Source organism: Drosophila gunungcola, assembly GCF_025200985.1.
Source record: "Drosophila gunungcola strain Sukarami chromosome 2R unlocalized genomic scaffold, Dgunungcola_SK_2 000015F, whole genome shotgun sequence".
Classification (NCBI taxonomy): domain Eukaryota; kingdom Metazoa; phylum Arthropoda; class Insecta; order Diptera; family Drosophilidae; genus Drosophila; species Drosophila gunungcola.
Genome location: NW_026453172.1, coordinates 1141840 through 1155027, shown reverse-complemented (window position 1 = coordinate 1155027; position 13188 = coordinate 1141840). Strand labels below are relative to the sequence as shown.

Below are 13188 nucleotides of genomic sequence, written 5' to 3'. Positions count from 1 at the left end.
TGTTTTGGGAGATTTTTATCTTCCAGATATATCTTGGTCCTCTCTGTCTTTGTCGGATCATGCCCTGCTGTAATACCTATTCCCATTTAGTTTGTGAAACTAAAACGAAATGCTTCCGTAAGTGCGACTTGAATAAGCTAAACTTCTTGATTTCCGAATAAAACTGAAACTTATGCAATTGCATTGATATGGAAAGTGTCATTGTCTTGCCTGATAGTCTTCCTCCAAGACATAAAGGACCTTCGTCGTTTCCACAAAAGCTTTAAAGACTTAAAAACCAAAAAACAAACACTTACAAAAAGTACAAAATGGCGGGCAAGCCGGATTTCGGATTTTTCAAAATATGTGGTTGGTCGATTGGATTTTAATATTCTTAACAGTCAATGCTATTCTATATTTTTCAATTTTCAAATAATCCGAAGCAATTTTATAACTTTGTAAATGTCTAACGAAAAAAACTCCGCCTTGCCTTCATCAGTACGATTCAACTCAATTGAGGCGCCTACAGAATTTAAAATTGTTGATTTATTTGCCAAGTTCTTCCAAACTACCTATAGTGCGGATTCTTGTCAAAATTCAGTTGGCCCTCACAATTTAAACAGGTCAAATTGTATTTTTCCCCGGTAATAACAGAAAGTTTTCATCTAAGGGACTTCGAGCACGCTCGTCGAAGCGATGGTTTTTATGCAAATGCATATAAATTGCGTACAATTTCCAAATTTACATTCGAGCCTTTATATCGGAAAGCAGATCGCTTTCAAACAGGAATTGCATTTAACTTTCACACACTATAGAAGCTTTAACGGCAAAAGCTGCATCTAAGCTCAATAGCCAGAAGACTATGGCAAACGCCAAAAATTGAAAAGCTTCTGATCTGAGCCTAAGAGAAGTTTTCGCCGTTCAGCCGTTGTATCCAGAGATTCATCGTGTGATGAAAGTTATCAAAAGTTTTATTATAAAGATTTATAACCAACTATAACCTCGAGTTTTTAACTTCGATTTATGTATACAATTATAATAATTTATGAATTCAAAATTGAATTTTAACCTCCATCACTGACTTAAAAACTACAGTTATAACATATTTGCGCCGTACTTAGTTTTAGTTTTTTTTTTATAAATGTCTCTACATATTTGACTATAGCCGTGTTTTTAAATCCAACGTGGAGATGTAACGGGCGTGACGTAACTTCTCCAGGGTGTGATTGTTTCTCGGGACCGAATAGGCATCGGGAACCGAGTGTGCGTTCAACTGTCGGTAGTCGCACGCACGTATACGACCTGGCTATAAAGGGTCTCCGCTCGGGGTTCGGATTGCAAGTCGATGGTGGCTCTTCCACATGGCACAGGAGTCCCCTCTGATTTAAAGAAGCCCATCCCAAGTTTTACTCGATCCAGAATCATGGGCATCACCAACATAGGTAAGAGTATCGCAGTACCCGCAAACGTGACCGGGGCTCGCCAAAGCGTCTTCACGTTGTCGCTCCGTTCGTCTCCGCCGGAGTCGTCCTCCGTTTCCCGAGGCATTCTGACGACTGCAGTCTCTAGGTAAAACTCCTACTCGGCCACAATCCCAACAGAAGTCACGAGGTGGGTTGGGGCAGTCTCTTCGATAATCAGTTTTTCAAACTATCTGGAAAGATTTAAATTATAGAGGTATTGCTAAATTGTCTTCAATACCTAACTCATTTGAGCGCATTATTACTTCTCATTCGCATCATTTGTGTTTCTCACGTATCGAGATGTTTTTGTTAAGCGGAGGTCTGGAAGAACTCAGAGGGTACTTCCGGGTAGATCATTATTAAGATTTATAACCTACTATGACCTCGAGTTTTTCACTTCGATTTATGTATACAAAAATACAAGGTCGCTAAATCCAACAACAATTATAATAATCTATATAACCAAATTTGCATTTCAACCTCTATCCCTGTCTGAAAAACTACAGTAGTAACATATTTGCCTCGTACTTAGTTTTAGTTTTTTTATAAATGTCTCTAAATTATGTTATTTGTGTTTTCCTCGCGAACTCGATAACTGCCCACTATGCTAATAAGGCCCGCGCCTAACAAGCTCGTGCTTGGTTTCGTTGGGTCACTTGTTTGTACAGTACGGGATATTTTCCCGATCAAGCCAAAATGCAGGTATACTCAAAACCGATTGAAAAATTAAAATGTCTCTAAAAACGGGTTGATGTTTAGCAAAATTTGTTTTCTTTTTATGTAGCAATTGTTGAAGATGAGCATTTTTATGGAATATGAATGAAGTGGTTTTCCTTTTTAAATTCAACTGCTAGATGAGCCACCCAGTACAAGATGTCGATCTCTGTTAAGACACTCTGGCCTACATATTTAAATTGTTATCGCAATTATTATTAGTCATCAAAACAGTCATTAGGTCAGCCAAACCATGAGCAGTTCGCCGAAATAAAACCACTCCACGATTTCATATATCGGGCAATAGCTAATGGTTCCAATGAATTCTGTCTATAGTTAAATACGATTTATATCTATTTCTCTTTCCACCTACTTTTGTACAGGTCAATTTCCTATAAATACCGTTAAGTTTATTTAATAAAATCAGAATCAAACTCAAACGATCAAAGAGCTGTTACTCAACCCCAAGTGGAATCATCAGAGGCTGTCGAAGTGTCTTCAGATCCTCACCCTTAAAAATATTTTTAACCCTAAAATATTAATATTTGTTCATTATTTTTATTTTTTACAGAAGATGTCGACGAAAACATTGAGTGTATTTCACCAAAACTGCTGAACACAATGAGCATTGATGTTGCCAAGTTAAAAGCTAAGCACGCTTTAGACTCCATACCGAAAAACAAATTGACCCTGCTTATTAATTACGCAATGCGCAACGTTTACTTAGCCAGGAATTATTTTGCTGGACCGGTAAATATATTGTTTACTAATATATTTAGAGGATTGATTTTAAGCAAGAATTTTTTTTTTTCGATATTACATTTTGTTAAAAAAAAAACACTTATCACAAACAAACCAGGTTGTCTATAATTACAAACATTTTTTTAACCCCATACACGCTGGTAAAATTCTTCTTCCTGCTGTCAGATTCGTTCTAAAAATTGACGTGCTTCGTAGAAATAAGAATAAAGAGGGAACGCTCTTAAAGTATATATAAATTCAACTAAAATTACAGTCTGAAAATTTAAAATTAAGCATCCGTTAAACTTCGGACAGGCTATCTCTCAAGCTGATGCTCTCAATTTAATTTTGAGCGCTCCAAGCTATCAGCTCTAGGATACGTGATATGTGGGCATATTAGTGCCCTAGTCCTGAAGGAACTTGGGCCGAGGTAAAAGTGTCCGATGGTCAGGCACCTGAACTCGCCGGATATAGGGGTTTGGTTCTTGGTAGCTTCTTCCCTCTCCAACATAACAAGAATAAATATTAAAAGTGCCTGCTAAAAGTCAATGAATGTGAGAGTCAGTCGGTCATCACTCCACACTGCTCAGCAGGCTTAGCTGTTGCTTAGTCCCTTGTTTGTGTACCAATGGATCGTCGCGGGCCGCGCAATACGATCCCCTATTGTCGAGGTTGTCCTTCAGAAATTATGTAATTTTCTTGACCTATTCCACTGTTGCGTTAGCACCCCCTTTGAATTAATGTCTACCAAGTCCTGTTTAAATTTGGGTTGCAGTTTAAGTGGATTTGTGAGAAAAATTTACGCGTGTTTATAATACGGATTTCAAAAATAAAAAGATATTTTAATATAAAACATTTGGAGTAAATACTTCTAACATAATTTAAAATTGCAAATACATGAAAATATGATAAAGTTTAATAAAAAATATTATTTTATATAAACAAATAAAATAGTAAAATAAATGTAAGATTTTATATTGATTTATTCTTGTAATATTATAAAAATTTACCAAAAAATATTACTCCTGTAAAGTAACATGTGTTTTGAAGTAAAATATTATTATTTTGATTAACTCTGCTACACATATATAAATATCAATATAAATGGAACTTATGTTCCGATAAACGTACCCCATTTATCCGGCGATGATATCTTGATCCCTGGATCCTGGGCTTTAGAGGACTAAATATTACGGCGGCTTAATATAGGCGGTTGTTCTTAAGTCATTCACAATTAAACTTAACACAAAAAAACACAATCCTCAAATCCTCTCTGCACTCCTTCTCTTTATGTTATTTTTGGTCACATTTGTTTATTCATTAGCTTTTAAAAAATGCACCAATATCTTTGCTCATTTATTATTATTGGTATATGGTTTTTTTTAGTGCTGTTGATAGTGGTTTTGGCTGCAGCATTCGAATGAGTATGGTAAAATCTTTTTTTCCCTTTTCTGTGGATCTAGGGATCCAGGACATATTGGGTAGGAGCTTCCAGGCTATTCGAGTATTCTTGTCAACGAAACAGACTTCCATGATCAGGTTGTTGAAGGTCACGCAATTTAAGTAGTATTAAAATAGTTTTACTTTCGACGGGTTCTTATGATCCTGGATTTGTCCACTTCAGAAAATCTTGTACTGATCTGATCTGATCCCTTCTAGTCACCTAAAGTGTCGGTTATCAAATTCCAGGGCAATGAAATCGGTTGATTTGGGGATGATTCATTGACGAATTTATTGAAGATCAGAGACAGAGACAACTAAATCGAAAATGCTTGAGATTTTTTTTGGTAATAAGTTCACAGTCACACTGCTTTTTTAACTTTAAATTCAAATTTTATTGTTTTGTTTATTATATTGTGTTTATCCCTCTAATTTTAACGTTTAAAGTGTTTCAGTTGTTACCTTTAAATGGTTAAAATTATGTTGTATACATTTAAGCCTCGCTTTTTTGCTCAGTTTTGCTCACTCGTGTCTTTGCTGCAAGAGCGAACTCCCCAAAGCTTCCGTTCCACTAAATGATCAGGTAAGGGTGAGTCCCAACTCAGGTCAAGCAGACATAATTCTTGGAACAATGTCTTGAATTCTACAACGACTAGCTAGTAGACCGAGTGGATCGAAAATCGAAAGGACATTTAACAATACCTGACCTTGTGTACTATGATCAGACTGACATTGCACATCGATGTGTCAGAAATGGGATGCCACTGAATGCTAAGCACCTCAGTCGTTTCTATCTTTCGGCATGCACATAATATCTTGAAGCACATGCCGTTACAACAGTTTTACATTACATAAATCCATCTCCTCAAAATCTATGGTAATTGATACTTAGGGAAAACACAAACATGTCTACTGAAAGCCCAATTGTACAGTGTATGCTAATCTGATTTGCAGATTTAAAGCTCAGTCCCGTTGAATTTAATGGTCTTCCAGCTCCTTATTTGTTTTCGCCAAACCTGGTTAGACCTTGAAATGGATTGCATTTTATACAAATTCTTGAACCATTTCTTATATAAGCCACAAAAGGTTTTAATCTACACCTCTCATTTTAAGTTTTTGTTGTTGCTGTAATGCCTTTAAAAGCAGGTTTTGGATTGCTTCGCTGCTAATTTCGTCACGATCTTCAAGCTTCATTGTAGTTGTTGCACTAGCCTCTTTTATCTGGGCATAAAGCATCTGGGCTCGACATAACCTTCAGAATCAATAAACTCAAATATGACGCTCGTTAATCGGTCGAGCTCCAACCAAACGGCTGCGAGTCTCGCCACTATGTTGTCTGCAAATAAAGAGGTCTTTCGTGTCTGTGTGTGCATACATAAGTAATATTGGCGCTTACGAATTTCAGCGCTTACGAATTTTCTATTATTATAATTTGAAACATGTTAGCTGACTTACGAATGTCTTATACGACTATAGCGTTCCTTCTTGTTTTTAATCATGTTAAAATTTCTTACCGATTGGACTACTATATTCCATAGTTGCTATAGGAACGAAAATGAAAAAATTGTCTTCACTGTTTTAATTCCCGTTACTAGTAAAGTAAAATGGTATATTGTATTCATTGAAAAGAATGTAACGGGTAGAAAAAAGCGTTTCCGACCCTATTAAAAAAGATATTTTAGATCAGGATCAATACCCGAGTCCATTTATCCATGTCCGTCTGTATGTTCGTATGAAGCTATAGAGTTTGAAGTTATACAGTTGAGATTTTTAATGTAGATTCTAGTTATTCCCTTGCAGCGCAAATTTATTTCAGCATGGGGCTCGCCAACTAACGGTGACAAATCAAGGCACTCTAAGACTCTAAATCGGAGAATTATTGTTATTTTGGAGTCGCCCAAAATATTAGTTTAAATATTATATTCAGTTGGAATATTTATTATTTTGAAATTAATTAGCTGGGTGGATAATAGTCGAGGCATTTTTAGAAAAAAAAGTAGGACACGGATTCGCTCCATTTTATATACAGCTAATAATAATATCAACTAATTGGCACAAAAAATGCGGTGTCTCTATGTGGGACCATTACGAAGCCAACGTGTAATGTTATGAAAAGATTTTGCCTTTACTGTATTCGATAAACATTTATTTTTAATAAATACAAAACTTTTAACCAATATCTATGATTCTTCCGAAGGAAAAATCCATTTTTGTCTCACAATAAAAACAATGGCTTGACCACATAATTGGTAAATTTTGGATTAGATTGCAAAATATGGTTTTTAACCGATTTTTACAGAAATGTTTGCATCTTTGCATTCTACATCATCAAAAAACAATAAAAATTTTAAATTTTAAAAATGCCCTTCGTTGAGTTGTATGTATTTAAGTTCTCGTATGAGAAGATATGAGGGATGCAGCATACTTTTGGGTTGCATTAGAAGCCATAATTCTCGAAAACAAAGGCAAAACAGTGCGTAATAGGCGCGTGAAATTGGTAGTTAATTGATCAAATAATTAGCTTTTAATCTATTCATTTCACGAGGGTAACCGAAAATACTTGAACAGAAAAGTATCAAATTAAGAAAAAATTCCTTATTCCTTAAAGTTTTTTGTCTATATTAAAGAAATAAGTAGGAAATCAAGCGAAATAATATTCTGTAATTGTTATGATAATCAATTCCGAAGGCTCCACACGTACTTTGATCTGCAAAGTCTTCATATGACAAAAATAAACTGTGCTATAACATTCTTTGAAGTGTTGGCATAAATTAACTTAATGCACGTAAAAAAGGGCCCCATACTTAATTTATTAATTTTCTCAAACTAAAAGACGAACTTTTCGACAAAACTCGGGCCCGCTAGCCGGGTGTCCAATGGCATGTTTTTTATACCATTTAATTTACATCGATTTAATTATATCCAAATCCAACGACTTAATTAAATATCTGTGATGTATCTCGTGAAAATAAAAGTTTAGTTTAACACCCTTTTAAAGCTTCTTAGCGTTTCTAGGGTAAAACCAAGTCAAGTCGTTTATTGATCGTATAATGATCTCCGTGCATGTGCTTAATTTTGTGCCATATATATATATATATTGCACAGCAAAACCGCCCGACACAGCACCAGTATCGGTAATGAGAGTGTATGATGTACTTGCCGTCGACCTGTGTGCACAGATAAATACAACAGTCGTACGCATTTTTGTTTTGTTCTTTTGTATTCCAGTTATAATTCCTTGCAGAATTTAGATGTGCAAAGGTTTTGCAGCGAACGGAAATGGGCTTAGTAAGCCAATTAGATCGTATAGACAAGCTCGTTTGGTAATTTCTCATCCCGATGGCAGTATGCATTTAAAACAAAATATGTAAGGTTGTGGCTTCCAGGACATGCCGAGGGCCTTCGTCACATCCTCTTCAACCGGTTTAATGTGGAATTCAATAATTGTTTCCATTTAGTGACTTGCATTCCATTTTGCAAGTTCCAATCCAGTCTGAGAATAAATTGTAGTAGCTTCTCAAATCCTTCCTGTAGCTCTTCCATTGAATCTGCACATGTGAGTAGGTGGGCGACGTACATATCTTCGAAAAGTACTGATGCACCAACAGGTGCTCTTGGCTCCGTTGAGCAATGAATAGAAGACTACTTTAGGCCAAGTATGCATGTTCCCGTATAAAGCTGATACGTTTCCAGTGGATGCTAAATAGTGCTTTTCAATATCAACTGAATTTTGGCATTGTTGGGTGAGCTATAAATTGGCAGTACATTTTAAAAATGTCTGCAATTAGAATATGCCTGTGAACGCGAAACAATGAAAGTGTTAGTAAGAATTGTAATTGAATGCATGGATAAAAATATCATTGAGAGAAAGGTTATTAGATGTGGTAGCAGACTCGTCGACCTCTACGCGAAGCATCGTGGTGGAGTTGTCTGGTAGTGTGGCATGAGCGACAAATGATATTGCGATCTATATGCTTCTCCATTTGTAAGAAGCGACATTTTGGCTGTCTCCAATGATGTGCAAAGAATTTCTAGGGGGTGCTTGAATGATAAGCACACTTGAATGCATCCCGAATTAAGAACTGGCACACATGAAATTCAAAATGTTCAGGGGCTTCTTTGAGGTGACGGATATTTTATCCATGACAAGTACAACTGCTGTTGGAATGGGAGCACGTCGGGACCGTCCGGATGTAAGAGATATTACTCAATCTGTGCTGGGGTCAGCTTCCATTGGTGGGCCTGTGTTGACCTTCTAAGATGCAAAGCATATGTGGAGTAATATTCAGCACGCACGGCATCTGAATCGCTAGTGATTCTGAAAGGATTTTGTCTGCAGATTACTAATCCGAAACCTAAAATTTTCTATAACGTTACAGTTTTGAAAATCGGGAAAAAAAACATCAAATGTTTCACTTTTAAGACCTTCTTTAGGCTTAAAAATAGCGAATTCTTACTTGGAAATTGGTTAATAAAAAAAAGGCCCCACAAAGTGTTCAAAATATGGTTTAAGCTTAGCAAAGCCAAGTTAGAATTCATTCTTTCTAAGCCTTAAAAAGGTTCCTAATCCTTAGAAGTTTTTTTAACAAAGCCAAAATTAATGATTATTTTAAAGCAAAAAAAAAAAAAAAAAACCAAAAAAAAATCATTATCATCAAACTAAAGATCATTGATAAATTTTTATTTTTGATCAAAAATAAAACTAATTTTGAGAATTCGTCTTCTGGTGTAGACCTGTATAACCTCGGCTAAAAATAAAAACTGTTAATACTCGTACTCTTGCAAAGGGGATTAGCGATTCTAGGGTGTCACCAATAACGCGAGCATTACATTTGCTGGTCTGATTTTAATTTTTTGATTGAATGTGTAAGAGTTCAGTTTTAGCCAATGATTATGGTCTCCGTGTTCTTTAAAGTGAGAGTTACATGATGCAAATAGGTTATGCTTAAAAGAATGTTGATAAAGTACATAGTTTCAATTAGGTCTTATGCCTTTTAATTATAGTTCGTTCATACACTATCAGCTTAATTAAATTTATTTTTTATTTTATTTTATTGAAATCCTGCGGTAGAAATTCCGTTCTTGTTCATTAACAGTTCAACAGTTGCCGTGCAGACGTGTTTCCGATCGCTCCGCCAGTGTGTTCGTAAGCGCAATTCTAAAACTTTGGTAAAGAACAGAACAAAAAGTTAAACTTAAAAGCGAAAAGACGGTGGCAAGAATGCCAACACCGGAAAGAATAATATAAGTACAACAAATGTATGAGTCAAAGTCGCGAAAAACAGCAACAAGACGAGCACCGACTTTCCGTTGCTCAAAATAACGCTTTTTATCGTACTTAAACCGTACCAATTGAGGCACCGAATTATCCTAGGCTTTTTATAACAACAGATTTTCGATCTTGGCGGAGTCAGAAACAAACAACCGGAACCTGTAGAAGTAGCTTCAATAAAATCAAAGCCCCTACATATATTTAATAGGGAGAAGAATTCGAATGCCCTAGTCAACAAAATAGTTGACTAGTTAGTTAAAACTAAAACAGAAGAAGATTTTCTAGTCGTTTAAAGGACCTAAACGATTCAAAAAGAAAACTTATATACGTACCAGCTTAAAAGTAGCAAAGGATTTCAAGTTGTTGTAAAAGGAATAGAACCCGATGTGGGCCCCTTCGCAATCACAGCGGCTTTAAAGGAAAGTAGATTCCTTGCCAAAAACGTGATAAACATAATGAACAAAAATAAAAAGTCACATCCACTTTTCAAAGTCCAGTTAGAGCCTGCCAGCATAACTTTAAAGAAAAACGAAGTACACCCGATCAACAAGTTGCAGTATTTTTTTTGCATTGTAGGATCACGTAGAAGGGGCCATTGCAGTGCACAAACTTCCAGGTATATGGCCACACCAGGTCCTACTGAGCCGTAAGGTCAGTCTGTGTGGCTTTTAAAAACTGCCACGACGCCAAATTTTGTCCTGCCAAAAAAGAAAATTCTCTAATGAATAAGTGTGGCAACTGTGGAAGCCATAAAGCAAACTATAGAGGCTTTCCTGTCTTTAAGTAGCTAAAAAGTCGTATTTACCGTGCAATAACGGCACGCTCTCAGACAACACAAAACGTTCACTTTACATCGCAAACCACACCTGAAGTTTTCCTCGGCAGAGCAGCCAGATCCTTGCTTGGCCCTTTAATCACAACCAACGGCATCTCCTATGCCAGTGCTCTAAGAACCGGAACAACTTACACAGAGCCGAGAATCAAAAACGTCCAGCGGCATTGTTACAACCACAGAGCAATATCGAATCTATGATTCTCACCTTGCAACAATGTAGGTATGATGGACTTTATATCATTCATGAAAACCACTATGCAAAACCTTATGCAAAATCAAAAGATACTAATACAAAGGCTTGCATCTCAGCAGTCCAAATAATCCATGTCTTGCCTACGAATATCCCTGTGGAATGCCAACGGCGTTTCCCGGCATAAACCTGAAATCACAGCGAAGTTATGTTGCTAGCAAAAACGCATCTTACAAGCAAATATAACTTTGAAATACGAGGTTACACTGATCACCCAGATGGCAAAGTCCACGGCGGCATCTTAATAAGAGACCGTATCAAACACTACTTCCTCAAAAGGTTTGCACAAAACAATTTGCAAGCTACATCGATAAAGTTACAAGTGGGCAACTGCAATCTTGCCATTGCCGCTGTCTATCGCTCACCTCACATTTAAGTCTCTGTAGGCAAATTTATTGATTTACACAATTCCCTTCGAGATCGTTTCATAGCAGCAGGAGACTATAATGCCAAGCATACGCACTGGGGATCTCTTCTTGTGACCCGCAAAGGAAGGACTGTATCACATTTCACCAGGAACTCCTACACACTGGCCAGCTGGTCCCAGAATAATTCCAGATTTAATTGATTTTTCTGTAACAAAAAATATATCTCTGATAAGAGCAAAATCGCTTCCAAACCTTCCTTCGGACCACTCACCAGCCCAAAACAAATCGAGCACACCCACAGGCTGACGAGGCACCGATCCAACTGGCTAGAATGCAAAAGTAAGCATAAAGAAGAAAAGCACAACGCAGGTGCATTGAAAAGCTTTTAAGAAATTCTGCGTGCAGCTGGACCCCAAGCGAAAAAGACAGAGCCCTTACATTTGAATTACATCCTCGAGACTTAGTCCAACCAAACCTTGCAACTAATTCGTTTGAAGTACTGTCCAGTTCGTACTAAAGCAGAAATGGAGTCAATTATATTTCTGCCAAACTATGTTGCAATTAATGAAACCAACAAGTTTTCAGGCGGTTTTGAAAAATGCTGCCAAACTGTGCAGTTGAAGCCTTTTGGTTAATAATCCGGGATCATAAGACTTGGCTACTTCCCAAAAAAGTGGAAAAAATCCGTAATCATAATGAAACCGATGCCTGACAAAGATCTTACACAACCAGCTACGTACAGACCAATTAGTTTACTCTCTCTGAAAGCGCAAAATGTTATCCCGGCACATTCATTACGTTTTCGAGAAAGTCATGGATCAATAGAGCAAGCCAACAGAACAACATCAAAAATAAGGACAGCATTTGAGTATCGGGAGTACTGCAGTGCAATATTCTTCGACGTAGCACAGACTTTCGACCGAGTCTGGTTTTGATGATCTTATGTATAAAAACAATCTTTCCTGAATACATTCACAAGTTACTTGAGTCGACCTCTACATAGTCTTCTCAGTGAGTTGCAACGATACATTATCAGACGACTACGTTTTAGAAGCTGGAGTTCCTCAAAATAGCGCCCTTGGTCCAATTCTGTTCGTTGTCCAGATTGGGATTCAAGCAACAGCACTCGTCGTGGTATTGTTGTTTATTAATTGTTTATTGTGTATTACTGTAAACAATGAACCGCTTGTGCAACATTATATTTTTTTTATCATATAATTCTATGATGCCAATCCACAATACGGGAAATTCTTAACGATATGCCCCTGCCAGCATTGAGTGGTAGGCACATATAATCACGAATCAGATTATGACAAAAAAGCAAACAATTTATTATATTTACACGCTGAAGAGACTCCGAACAACAAGACATGACTGAGACAGTTATAATTATCACAAAGAACACGGAAAGAGTCATAAACGGAATAGTTGAACTTGCACAACGGCAGAGACAAAGGCCGAAAACGACGAATTGACCTGCACGGTAAAGTCCAGATAAGGTAATTCAGAAGAAAGGAGGAGTCGTCATCACCATTGGCCAATTTGTGCAAGAACATTACTCCATGACAAGTTCTACGAGTACTCAGGGAGGGCAAATGAAGCCAACATAACCTATTACTATAAGATGGCAACCAAAAGCCAGTGTCCCAGTTAAAACCTCTTAGAGCAGATAACTAAACTTTGACCAAAAGCCAGCAGGCTTCTAGCTTTGTTGGAAATCATATTTTGATAAGGGACAGTCTTCGGAGATCATATGCACGAACAATACTCTAAAAATGGCCGGACAAGGGAAGCTTTTATACGTATCTTACTTGTGTAGGGGTTGTCAAACACCTTTGAGCTACGTATTATAAAAGCCAGTAGTCTTCAAGCTTTGTTGGAAATCGTGGAAATATGATCGTTAAAACGAAGTTTGTGGTCAAATTAAACACCTAGGAACTGTAGATATATGTTGAAACACATTGTTATCAATTGAAGACGGATTGCTACGATAAAATGTCATGAAGTTGCATATGGCAAAATTAAAACGTAATGAAAATGAAAATGGTCAAGTTCAAGTTGAAGGCTAGAGTAAGAATCAGGCAATGAAATGGGCATACAAAGTTTAACATCATCCATCATCTGCA

At 36.9% G+C, this 13188-nt stretch overlaps 1 protein-coding gene across 12 annotated transcripts in view; it reads left to right on the top strand.

Annotated features, from left to right (window-relative positions):
- Nucleotides 1–13188, top strand: part of LOC128256335 (nipped-B protein) — a 215936-nt gene that overhangs the window by 51771 nt on the left and 150977 nt on the right. For all 12 annotated transcript variants that reach the window (XM_052986636.1, XM_052986627.1, XM_052986634.1 and 9 more), the window contains exon 8: nucleotides 2728–2906. In XM_052986636.1, the coding sequence (XP_052842596.1) occupies nucleotides 2728–2906 (179 nt within the window). The remainder of the gene's footprint in view (nucleotides 1–2727; nucleotides 2907–13188) is intronic.